The 13,480-nt window shown below is 43.0% G+C and overlaps 1 protein-coding gene across 2 annotated transcripts in view; it reads right to left on the bottom strand.

Annotated features, from left to right (window-relative positions):
- pgs1 (phosphatidylglycerophosphate synthase 1) overlaps window positions 1-13,480 on the bottom strand; it is a 21,625-nt gene extending 8,145 nt beyond the window's left edge. The window contains exons 1-6 of one of the 2 annotated variants that reach the window (XM_086139605.1): window positions 13,356-13,480; window positions 9,711-9,921; window positions 5,340-5,417; window positions 3,272-3,371; window positions 3,004-3,193; window positions 1,562-1,740 (exon numbers count right to left, since the gene is read on the bottom strand). In XM_086139605.1, coding sequence (XP_085995731.1) covers window positions 1,562-1,740; window positions 3,004-3,193; window positions 3,272-3,371; window positions 5,340-5,417; window positions 9,711-9,921; window positions 13,356-13,471 — 874 coding nt within the window. In that variant the 5' untranslated portion in view covers window positions 13,472-13,480. Of the gene's footprint in view, window positions 1-1,561; window positions 1,741-3,003; window positions 3,194-3,271; window positions 3,372-5,339; window positions 5,418-9,710; window positions 9,922-10,437; window positions 11,266-13,355 lie in introns of those variants that run through there. The other variant, XM_086139606.1, reaches the window with a different exon arrangement.

The following is a 13,480-nucleotide window of genomic DNA, read 5'->3' as shown; positions in this document are numbered from 1 at the left end:
AACCATTTTTTTTTAACACATTGTGGTATAAGGATGAAGCTTTTTCGCAGCCGTGACGGAAAAACAAACGGGAACAACAACAGCGGGCGATCGCACATACACGCAAGGAAGAAAAACATTTTCCTAAAAAATGTTTTTTAGTCTTTTTTTTTTTTTTTTTAAATGAAATCATAAACCCGGGCTTTTTCCTCCCTCTCCGCAATCAAAAAAATCAATTGTGTCATTAAAAACATATGGACTGACAATGATATAATTTATATTGCAAACAAATATTCCAGGAAAGCGCGGCGGTTTGGGTCTCTTTTGGAAAAAAAAAAATCCCTGTCTCCGTCCATCAACGCAGAGCCTGCCCATCTCTTCCAGTTCAGCACGCGAGTCGGATCCTTTTTTCACGATTCATGATGACAAGGTTTTGTGACACACACACACACACACACACACACAAAGGCCTGAATCAAAAGCAAAATAATCAAATCTGGGAGTCATAATACAATAAAAAGTCATTTGTTTGCCACGGAATACTTGATTCCGGGTTTGCAGTGCAAGATACTAGCTCGCAAAACTTTTTCTGCATTAAAATAAGATACAAATGTGGTACCTTTGAAACCCTTTCCGCCATTTAGGGGGTTGGGGGGGATGGAAAAAATGAATACAAAGGCCGTTAATACTTTTTATGACCTTGGTTTGCTGTGTGGCCTGTGGATTATCCACAGCAACAATGTTGTTTCTGGAGAGAGAAGCTGCTCTTGATTTTTTTTTTTTTTTTTTTAATGTTGCCAGTTAACCCTCACTGACTGACTTCAGCTTCTATTTTAGTCCGGAGTAAGTGCCCTCGCTACAGGGCCGAGAGAGGAGCCATCAGCGGCCTAATGCGGCTGGACATGTGCCGGGGAGAACCGGCCTCTCGTCAGGAAACCTCATTCCATATTATCAGGTGCAAAATCTGCCTTTCCTCTTAAATGCATTTCGTCATCACTTCCCAGGTGACCCTGTGCTTTGGAAAAGTGCGTTCGAGAAGTAACTGCACGCTTGTGTGTGTGTGTGCGTGTGTGTGTATGCCTGTGTCAGTTCCCAATAGATATCGTTTTCCAGCATCTCTATAATATCACAACTCTATTCCTGGTGTTTGTTACCACAGTGATCCAGTCCTGCAGACATGATGTCATTCATCCCTCAAACTAACATCCTGGAAGTCTGCGCTCCAGTTACGGACACACTGTACGAGTGTGTGTGTGTGTGTGTGTGTGTGTGTGTGTGTATGTGTGTGTGTGGAGAGAGGGAGAGAGAGAGAGACAATGTAACTGCGTATTTATATATATGCATACAAAGTCCTGACAATTTCACATCCGGCTGCATAGCTAGCAAACCGCAGTTCTTTTTCTTCCTCATTGTGCTCGGATTATCAGACTCCATCTCTTTGTCCATTTTCTATTCCTCATTCAAGCTGCGTGAACCATGAACCACTGACTTCTCTTGCAGGAATTTGAATAGATGCCCCATCACCACCAAAAAAATATAAAATAGTACCACTGTTGTAGCCTGCGCCTGCCTTGCTGCTAACCTTTGTACGGGTGCACCATGCCCTCCACCATGGCGACCGAGTCGTCCGTCTGAAGCTGAAGAGAAACGTCTCCCACTGCATCCACCAGCTCGGAGAAGAAGTCGGCGACCTCGTGACAGTTCTCCAGCAGGACGTAGCGATCCTGTCTGTTGGTGAAGTACGAGTCGCTCAGGTTGGCCCTGGAGGATGAAGGAGAAACAAAATCACCATAAAGCATCCCATCGTGGACAAACCCTTGAACAAGAAAACTTTCACGGTCAGCTCGATGCAGTTGCTTTTGCTAGAACGAGCGACGAAGCCCGCACAGGTTCCAGTGAAAAAGTGATGGAGTTGGATCTCGCAGTGGAACCTCTCTATTCAGGCACTTGGAAGAACATACAGTGACCTGCAGGATTGAAGTGTCTTTCAGGTAGGATGCGGTAAATCCTCCTGCTTCCAGCATCAGCTGCAAGCTGACTGAAACAGAGGTGATGTAGTTTGTGCTAAGATTTTCCACCGGTCCAGAAGGGCCGTGGATGCAGGATGTATCCGTCCATTAATAGGAGGAGAGCCTGGGCATTAATTCTGCTGATGAGGAGGAGACGAGAAGCCGGCGTGCTGGCAGGATTTTAAAACTTGTGTCATAGATTTTAAGAATCTGGGACATGTCCAGGATTATCCCCCCCCTCCAAGTTTTCTTTGTCAGATTGGCCAGATTTCTTTCGGGAGAATGCGCCAAGGTGTCCAAAGTTAGCTCTGATGATACACTTTAGCCACGAATAAGGGTTTCCAGCTCCTGCCTCTTCATGTCTGGCAGGAGCTTCACTTGCAGATGACCCTACGATTAACAGAATGTGGCATCTTGAACTTCACTTAACACAAAATGGGTTGCCCGGATTGATTGATGACTCAAACGACTACATTAAACTAAAATATTTTACTATAATGCATTGCATTTTGGCAATTTTAATGTTTGAGATCACTTTTGGCAGACCCATTTGAACCAACATTTGAATTTGATTTTGAAAAGCCACTTTAAAAAAAAAAGAAAAAAGAAAAAACATTATTCTTTTTGTTTCACTCTCGTTAATATTTCTCAGTTTTAGTAGTGCTTACATTTATTTTATGTTTTTTCAAATATTGCATTAACCACTGCTGGCCCTGATGTGGTGTATTCCTATCCTGCAACCCGCTCAAAGACTTCCTGCAACAGCATAACTATTTGATTTCTGATTTATACATCATGCTATAAGGAGTTTGAATAAGAAAATAGGTGAATTAAGACATCATTTACCAAAAAAATACCAAATATTCATGAAATTTTGTGTCTCTCATTCTCAATGGAAAGAAAGCCAATAGTTATTTTCCCCTGAGATTCCCCAAGGGAACCACCTCTGCCTCAGGCTCAAAGAGACAAACTCAGCAGGAAAATGTCGATGCGCCAGGGCAAGGTGTCGACGTACCCGCTGATTATAACGCTGTCGTCGAACAGGTAGACCTTAATGTGCTGGAGACCGATGGTTTCGTTGAAGCGCTGGGGGACGAGCAGCTTCAGCAGCCCTCGCAGGTCGGGCGTGTGGTACAGAGACACTCTCATCTGAGAGGGGAAGCGCTGCAGCAACGGCAGCAGCATGGTCCTCGAGTTGATCTGCCCTGCACGTCAAGACGACAGCCGATTTTATACAACTATGACGGGGGGAACAAACAGGTCGCGGCGAAGACGACGCTGACCTCGTGAGCCACGCGTGAAGTCCAGCAAGACGGATACTTTCAGGTCGGGGCCGCGGGTGTTTTCCTGTGATCGCTGCAGGGCTTCCTCCATGCAGTCCACCTGATAAGAGAATTAACAGATCCAAAAAATACGGATTAACACAGAAACAACCCTGGTCTGTTCTGGAAAATGCAAAAAAAAAATTGTGGTCTGCGTCCCGGAAGCAGGTTTAGATGGTGTGGGCAGGGACGGGTCAAAACTGTCCCAGGCCAAAAACCGTCAGAGCCCCTCAAAGCATGATAGATCCGATATCCCCTCACTGAAATAGATTATTTGGACTTCCCAAAAGTTGTTGATTGATGTCTAATAAATAAATAGATTACTAGATTAACTTGGGGAGAAAATGTTAGATTTGTGAGTAAACACTGAAAAAAATACAAAGAAATGACCTGAACATTTGCCTAAATAGAAAAATAAAAAAATCAATTGTGAAAAGCGTCAAGAAACCACCAAGAAATTGACAAGAAAATAAAACAAGTTTTCTTACTAATTCTGAGGAAGGAATCTGTATGTAGCTAAAGCCTCCACTGCTATTGTTTTCCAAGAAAAACTGTAAATTTCGTTGCTATGGACCTTGATTTTCTGAACATTTTATTTTTGATTATCTAACATGCACCGTGGTGATTTATAGACTTGTGATGTACCGTATCTCGCTCTCAGAACCAATGATCTCTGTGTTTTCGATGAACTTTTTAATTATCAAGATGAATTACAATTCCAGATTGCAAAAAAGAAACAAAAAAAACGCAAGTAGCAAATTGAAGACTACCAATTGATCGAAGACGGGCGATCTTAAATTATCCACTTCTGCGCCTTCTGTGCACAAAGAGGAAACGGTTTGTTTTGACTGCAAGCACGGAGCCCTCGTGCACGGAGAGCCCCTCCTGATATCAAACAGCCACGACTTCAGGCAAACCGTGCATCTGGTGCCCAAATGCACGGGTCCTACGTCATCTGACAGAGCCTATTATGTGCCAGTAAAACATTTATTCTTTCCAGTAGGGAGCTCGTTGGGGGGCTGTCTGCACCGCCGACACTTCCAGGTCTGCTCTGGAGTGGATGTGACAGTGAGCTGGAGCTCCGAGAGTAAAACACACACACACACGCACACACGCCCTCAAGCGGACTTTGTGGCCACTTGTCATTACCTGACTTCCTGTATGCAAAAAAGACAAAAAGGGGGGGCCTCATTTCTTTACCGCTTTTTTTGCATGCAAATAAATTCTGACAAATGGATTTTCTTTCCCGCAGCTTCAGCAAGGCGTCCTTTGTTTTGTGATGAGGGTTTGCGATACTGGATCTGGTCCTCGGGGTGAAAAACACACCTGCAGTCTGACCTCCCCTGGCGTTGAACGGACCACACTCGATAGCTTTGAACTGAAGTTCATTGTTTTCAATCTGGGGCGAAAAACCTGCGACTGAAAATGAGAATCACATGGAAAAACTACCTTGTCGACTCAACGGTTCTGGTGATTCATCATCCCGCGGAGTTGCGGAGGTTGGCGTCGATGAGGGCTGATTCAGACGCTTTTAATGTAATTAAGAATGTTTGACTTGTCCGTGCCATTTTCTGTAATTCGGCCTCTCGGCTGCTCACACCGGTTAGAAAAAACAAGAAAAAAAACAGCTGAATACGAGCGTCGGTCCAGACTGTGGTTTGTTCTGTGTTAATGTTGTTATGCTAGGCTTTCCAAGCATGAAGAACAGCAGGGTATCACATGCCAACACTGGTCTTGTTATACCCATAAACCCTTGCATTTTGGGGTCATTCCTTGTAGTTGGCTCAGAGTACATTTTCATTCTGAAGAAACCACACTGTGGATCTCTTGGAAAAGGATCGTGACTCACATTTTCTGGCATCACTGACCAGTTATTTGGCAGGGGCCTGTGTTTGGATGGCATTGTTCTCACTTACCCAAACTAAAGACGTAAATTCTCTTTAAAAAAAAAAAAAAAAAAAAAAAAAACTCAAAACATGCCGGTGATGAATACCCTCTTCTCACATACAAAAATTGGTACTTTTCTCACCAGGTCCTGTTCCAGCTTCCCCGTCCCCAGATACAAGGATGCCAATACGACTCGCCTCTTCGCTGTCTTGATACGAGCCTGATGGGAACGAGACAGAGAGACAAAGACGACAGTGAAATCCTTTGTGCCGACAGCCGGACGGGGCAGTTCTGATCGCGAAAGGCCGAGATGAGAAGATGTTTCCTCCACGTCATGTGGTTGTTCATTGCCTTCATCGCCGTCTCAATGAAAGGTGTTATTTGCTTTGAACGGCCTTTTTGAAAGGTGAGATAGCATTTATTCACGCCTGATGGGAAATTTGTTCTATAACCGCAGCAATTACAGAATCCGCCAATCAACGGGGCCGAGCAATACTGATAAAAAGACAAGACGGTGGAACAATAAAAAGATAAAAACACAAAAACAATGATAAGCAGTATAATAGTATACTAGCAAGGAATATGTAGACCAAGTTGTGGAGCTTTTATTTACATTGACTAATGATTAAATTCAAAACAGTGAGCAGCTGCACAACCTAAGGGGACACCGCAGATGATTTAAAGGTCAAATACCATAAAGTGAGCTGGAGGTCGCTTCATTCACTCTTTCTTTTTTTTATTTGTTGATTAAAAAAAAAAAAAAATGTAGTTTTTACAGCCTTTTGCTGTTATAAAGTCTGACAGGGAAAAAAAAGACCTTGACAGTACTCTTACCTGCAGAGAGATATCTTATATTAACTCTCTTTAACCAACGTTAGGGATGATTAGTGAACATATCACACATTGAGAGGCCCGACCATCATATTGGCCAGTAGTCTGGGTATGACATTTTGCTATCAAAATATTTTTCATATCGCCCACCTTTCTCCTCGACCGATGCTGCGACCTATGAAAGCAGCTCTCACGATGCGACCGAGGCTCACAAGGGCAGTTACAACAGGGAGTTTATTGAAAATACACTTGCCTGATAGTGACAGTTCAATGAGCGGCGCAAGCTCGAAGCGCAAACAGAGCTGAGACAACATTCCCGACTGACTGACTCTGGGTTCGTTTTTTCGAGCTGACAAGCCGGGCATTTCACCGCATGATACACATAAAAAGTAGAAACCGTTTCACCTAATGCGTATCGCCTCGTTTGCTCGCCATGAGGACGGCTTGCCTGCACGCAATCAAAACATTTTACCCGAGAAATCTCCAATAACCTTTGAAGGACAGAAACCGAAACTCTTCTGAACCCGGCACATCCTTTCCCTTGCATACAGATTCCTACGTTCACGCCAACCACTGTTTGGGGACACTGACGATGTTTTGGTAGTGACTGGTTTATAGCTTTTTCACCCGTCTCTGTTTTTAAACTCCATGCCAATGAGTGATTCTTTCGGGCGGTGTTTGGACGGAGACTGATGGAATTTGTTGAGAAGAGGACAGTCAGAGAAGTTACCAAGGGAGGTGATGAGCCTCCGGAAACTGGGAAGAAACGATCACGTCCGCGGGTTTCGTGTTTCCAGCGTCGCCGATGAGAGGTGGAGCCCATAAATACCCATGACTGCTGTGGAGTCAGGCGACCCAGGACGGAATGCCGTCCCAGGTTGACGGCAAACATGTTTCCATTTCAGTCAAAAGCCAGAGGTTAGTGGGTGGCGTTGGGATATTTAGACCGGTGGAAAAGAATATTATGCAGAAAAGCACAGAAAACCCAGGCCAGTGAAAGGACTCTGCTTTCCTTTTTCATTCCATTTCCTATTCCATTTCAAGACATCCAGGTTGTAAAATGTTAAAAAGAGATTTGTAATTCTGACTCGACTTTTAAAAGACACAGGAAGATTCTTTGTGCCGAGTAACATCATCAGTTGTAGATGCCAACAGGAAGCAACTGACAAGAAACACAACCAAAACACATCATACAATGGGCACATGACTTGAAGTACCACTGAGGCGTGCTTGGCAGAGGACATGGTATTCCCAGTAGCTTCTGGTCACAGCCCTCCCCTGCCTTGTGCAATCAAACACACTAGTTCATACATCAAGCGCCAAGGTCTAAATTTAGGTTCGGTTTTTGCTGTTAGAGAGAGGAAGTCTCATGCGCCTTCTTCTTTTAAGTGAAGACCTGCTTGGTTTGCCTCCCTGACCTAATCGAGCCATCGGTCTCTTGTGTCTGCGATGGTGTAGAAACAATCCAGGAAACCAGGATTGGATCCAAACCACCGTTTGAAGGTTCAGATTTCTTCGGACGCATCCCTGTCCACACATTCGGGCAGAACAGGTCAGGTTTCTTCCGTCACTTGCTGCTTAACACTCAATGACAGTGTCACTTGCAGGGTTGCAGGGGATCAGAATCCCGCCTCCGCCACCCTTCAGATCTCTGCTGATCCCTCAGATTTGCTGCGACGGAGGAGTTCCGCATCACGACTTGACAGCCGGTTGGTTTTTACTTCCCGACTGAGCTGCTTGTACTGTTAACACACAGAAGCAATGTGAGGTGGCTTCTGTTTAAGCTCCTTAATAGGCAGTGATAAAGGTTTGGATTTAAAAATAGAAGTGTCATGTTGCTATAGCTATGATAATATACTGCACCCACCTTATTACCTAAAGACAATTGTTGGGGACAAAGTGAAAGAACTGTTGCACACTTTGATGTCAGGTAGATATGACAATCATAGCATGTCATCAGATTAAAAAAGCAGTCTGTAGCCAATAATTGTGCAGGGAATAGTTCGAGAGCTGATATGGGAATGAGGTTATGGATCGTTGACACCCCGGCTTAACAGCACAATCGTTTGCATATGTTTGGGTAGCGCGGCATAGGATCCAGTGACCCCTATTTTTTCCTGCTTCCTCATCAGTAGGCTGAGTAACCAGTGTAGCAATGTGGGCATTATTACCCCGGCAACACATACCACGGTGGTCCGTAGGTGATTGTCCGAACCGCCAAATCTAATCCAGTCACATGCAAATATCAGTGCAGACAGTCTGTCCTAAACATCTAAATGAGCTGACAAAATCTGCAGTTTGCCTGGAGTCTAGACAAAGGAGAGGCTTGTTTTTAAACAGTCATAGTAGCATGTACTCATTTTCTTGCTTCAGAATGTTTCCGCACGTTTTTCTTCCAAATCCATATGCCAGTTACACTTTTGATCATTCTTGTGTCCAAGTAACATCATGAATGTCTAGGTTGTCCACCAGAGCGTCACCAAAGACGCTGAAACCCAGCTGTCTCCTCTGCATAATTTGATCACTGTCAAAGTTGATTGCATCCTCACGCTTCGAACTTCCTTCCTGTTGAAAATGCATTGATTTTGATGACAAAATGTTTGCTGGCTGTCTAATACCTGCTTCACATCTGCCATTATGACCAGATAAACAATGTTGTCCACATCATCTTTCAAGGGTCATAATACTCTGGCTAATCAGTATTCACACTGCACTTTGCATTTCGCTTAATTCACATATATTGTCACTGATACACTGCAATTATTTAATTTACTGGACTACTTAGTGACGGAAAGATTGGCAAATTCCTTTAAAAAGCTGTCAACCAGTCATATTAGAGATCGAGGCTTTTCTTTCATAACCAATTGAATGTGATGTCTGGGTAAATAAATCTCCTTTATCTCATACAACTGTAACCCTTTGTGTGAAACCAAACCAAATCACATGAGACGTTTCCGTGTTAGTTCAGTGCAACAAATATTTTGATTGGCTTTTTGACAAACCCAAATTCAAGAATGTATCACGACAACAAAGGTGACAACAAAGGACTAAATTATTGATTCGTGAGAAGATAGGTGGCGGTTGGAATGGAAAAAGAAACGATATAACACCTTTGCATTTTTTATGACATCATCACATCGGTAGCTCATGCCATCTCACCCTCTGCCAGGCTGATTTATATCTTTGAATACTGGCCATGTTAACAAGTTTTTGGTATCACAAAAAGCCATTGTAGTTGATAGAAACCACACACAAACTTCAAAAAAACAAATTCTTGAGGAAGAAATACGCAAGGACATCTTAGTCATGTCTAAACATGTCACTTGTCTAACAGGAGACTCAGAGCTTTATAGCTCCAATTTACCCTTCTGACTTTTGTTTTGGGTTAAATTGCACTTTTGCAGCTACTTCATATTACCCCACGCAGCACCTCATCTGGGTATACGTTTATATTTCCCATTGTGGTAAATATTTAGAAGTTTAGGGGGGGTTGCCTGTTTTGATGTGTGTTATTGTATGTGATCAACCTGCTGCTGGCAATATCAATCTGTAGAAAAAAAATCGTCTTCACAGAAATATATAGATGGGATAAGTGGTAACATATTCAAATTAACTCTGATAGGTCAAAGTAGCCTGTACCTCCTCTGTCTTATTAGCTTAACTGAACCAGAGAGACACAAACCTTCATCGTCTGGTAGAACTGTTCAGGTGAGGTGAGGACGTGGATGTGAGTGCCCGGCACCCGAAAGGCGGGCACTTGCTCTGCCATCCATCTGAAATGGGCGCAGAGACCATCTGTGCCCTGAGCGCCGGCCGAGCCGGTGGGCCTTGAGACACGGTGGGGGGCCGGGGCGGCTTCGGCCAGCAAGGGAGCCAGCAGCAGCACGGAGGACCTGTGGAAAACAAAAGGAGCAGAGCGGTGCTTTTGGTTAGAGTTTTGAGTCTAAAAAAATCAGGAGGCATTTCAAACCAAATAGAAAAGACACAGGCTGAAAATGGGAAAGTTTTTAAGGTATGTACCATATGTCATGTGGAAGTGGAAATTAACGAGAGTAATTTAAGAATGCGGTGAGCTGGAAAATTCTACACCACTAAATTACCATTCAACATCATTCAAGGCTGTATTTTGGTGGAGTGGATTGCCCAAGTGCAAAATACAATGATGCCAAATACATAAATTATATATATATATGAAAAATTAAAAAATATACATATAAAATAAATATGAAAAAAAAATATATATATATATAATTAAAAACAATGATTTTCAATGTGCAATTGAAGGTGTCTACATGTATCATCTATTTGAACTGCATATAAATTATACACATTAGCAGCACTGGAATTTTGAAAAGTACTGGTGGTTTAATAACACTTCAAAACGATGAGAGTTACAGTACTTGACTTACTGGGAAATCACCTGGAGACACTTATTCCTGTCCCAGTGAACTGCATTCAAGGCATTCCCTTGGTTCTCAGAAGCCCGAATTCACACCATGCTTTCATTCAAGTGAGAATCTAACATAAATAAGATGTTTTGTTTTGGTGTTTTGGCCATAATGAAGACATCAGTAGAACATCACAAGCTTTTGTGCATGTCGTACTGTAGCAGATCTGTATCTGACAATGCGACGGGTCCTTGTTTTTTTTTTTTTGTTTTTTTTTTTGCAAAGAGGGTGGAGTGCTGGCCACAAATTCAACTGTTGTCCACAGGCAAAATGTTAGAAGTCATTCTTCACCGCATTCTTATGACAACCTCAAAACTGGAAAGCTGACATGTACACACAACAATTACAATGCGGAAACAGCACAAACCGACAGTAACCCCTTAGACGCAGTTTTGTGTATGAACCCACAAATATCTTCGTGAGCTTCAAGACAAGCGGGGTTAGGTGACTTGAGACGTCTGCCTCAAACAGAGGGATGGAAATTCCCTATTGCTTTGAGATTTCGGCCCAGACGAAAGCATGGATGTCACTCAAATACCCCAAAAGCCAACTAAACCGTGAATAGGGGGAACCGTGTGCCCTGCGTTATCAGTCTTTTACAGCAGTCCACGTGTTACATGTGTTATCTAAATAGGTAGAGGGTTTTTTTTTTTTTGCATCACTATGCAATGAGACAGGCTTGCTGACAAACTCCTTTACGATGTTCTGAAAACAGCGGAAGATAAGAAAGTGTAAAAATCAAATAACTACTCTGAAATCACATGACCGCATTTTACAGCACGTAGTTTAAAGTTGAACCAATCCTCAATCTCAAAACAAAGATGATGCATTATGTCAGACATCTGTGACGGATCAGACAAACAATCCATTCACAGGCTCATCTGTAGGATGTGTCGCACAAATATGTTCAATCCATGGAGACCCTCCTTCCGCCTATTATCATTTGACGTTAGATACCAGAGCACACTTGCAAGTGATCATTACTGTATGGCTGCAATATGATTGTGTGTCTGTGTGAGTGTACTCACTGGCCGTAGGCAATCCCAGCTAACTCTAGCTGACAGGTCAATTACAACCAGTTTTAAATATGCAGCTAGCTACTTGATGACTGTTGACATTTTGGGGGATTTCCCATTACAGAGATCAAGCTCTGCAACTGAGAAAGTACTAACTTGTTTTGGTTGAGTAAGGTTGAATTAAGAATGAGACGTTCAAATAAGTAACTCAAATGAAAAGAAGACCTAATCTGCCATGTTATGTGTCTAATGTCCTTCCTGACATGAAATATTTGATTAAGAAAAAAGAAAAGTTTTTTTTATCTGATTCCTCAGTGCTTACATACTATTTCTCTTCGGGAATTGCCGGTAAAGGTATTTTTGGCCAGCTGGAAAAGCAGGTCTTTAAGGTATTTCGTATCTTTTTGGTAGAATATTATTGTTTCCTATTGCATTTGGCCGTACTCTGTTCACACAAATAATAACATTGATAACATATGAAAGCTTTTAAGAGGGAGTCCGGATACAGTGTCTAAATGTATGAGAATAATTAACCTAAATGACTTCAAAGAGGCTAACACTGTTTAAAAAAACAGCCTGGTTTAAACAGATATCAAAGTGAAATAACTAATAATGGCATTGCAACACTAACATATACTAAACACAAATCAGCATGACCAGGGCAAAAATTCTACCAGTCAAGACCAGTGAGACGGATGTCTGGCTTATCTTACACAACAATACCCTCCCCTCTTCTGGGAAGTCTGTCCTCAAGCATTCGCTCGTAGAGAACAGAAATATGGTCTGTTTCTGTTTCTCATTCCTGCAGGTGCAGGTCAGGGTTAAGATCAGGGCTCAACGTGAGGTCACACCAAACTGGGAAAGCAAGTTCTTTACGGATGAGCCATTGTCAGGAAAGTGCCCTCCCCTGAGTGTTGCCACAAAAAAAGGCCGCTATTGTCAAAACATAACTGCGAGCCGCAGGGTTACGATTTCCCATCACTGGAACAAAAGCCCATTCGAACCTGAGCTAATAAGCATTTGTTGAGGGTCAACCTAATTTATAAGACTCATCATGTCAACTTATCTCCTTCAGTGGGATGAACATGCTCATTGTTAACGCACATTACACGAATTAGCATGATTCATTCATTCCCTTCATGGCTAAAGGAGGAAGCACAAGTCTTTTCCTCTCTCTAAGCAGTCAGTGAAAAAGCAACAGCACGTTTTATTAAATATAATAAACATGCAATAAAAGTTTGAATGGGGCTCATGCATAGACAGTGTGAATGTGATAAATCATTAATATTTCAGAAAAATAACGAATGCTAAATGGCAATCATTAATCAGAAGAAGAAAAATATTCAAGTAGTGCTCGCAAAGTTGGTCAAGCCAAATGTTGCGGGAGGCGGGTGAACCAGCAGGGACCAATGACAGCACAAAACGCAAAAAAACCAATGGCAGCGGAGCCGTCGAGCCGGCAATCCCATTCTCGTGATGCCTGAAAACTGACACTGACACTCGGTTACACAACAAACGCCAGAAAGAACATCATGTCCATCAGGACTACTAATCGAATTACATTTAGGTCCCCGAATGACGTTCATTTTAGTTCACTAACGGAGAGGGGGACATGTCTAAAATCGCACAATGACTTGCTTTATCTCTCGCCAGTTTAACACAAAATGCACCCCTCGTTTACAAGCCAAGGCTAAAAACAACCGATGCGCAGCTAGCGGCTAGCTGCTAGCCTGTCAACACATCAGAAGGACGCATTAGCAGCACAACATTAGCTAGCCGTTTATCAGTGACGAGCGAAACAAACCCAAAAATATGGCAGAAATGTATCGATCGTCGTGTCCGTGGGGGGGCGATGTTTCTTACCCGCCTCCCCTGTCCCGTGCGCGCAAGAGTCGGTCAGATATTCGGGTGAAAACCCCGGCGATAGCAGGTGAGTACACGGAGTGCACCAGCCTCCTCCACGACAAGGGAGCCGCCATTGCTGCAGC

This window comes from Fistularia commersonii, chromosome 32 (genome assembly GCF_037954325.1).
Source record: "Fistularia commersonii isolate RoL2024-O1a breed Wild chromosome 32, RoL_Fcom_v1.0, whole genome shotgun sequence".
NCBI lineage: Eukaryota > Metazoa > Chordata > Actinopteri > Syngnathiformes > Fistulariidae > Fistularia > Fistularia commersonii.
This window is presented reverse-complemented; position numbering and strand designations above follow the sequence as displayed.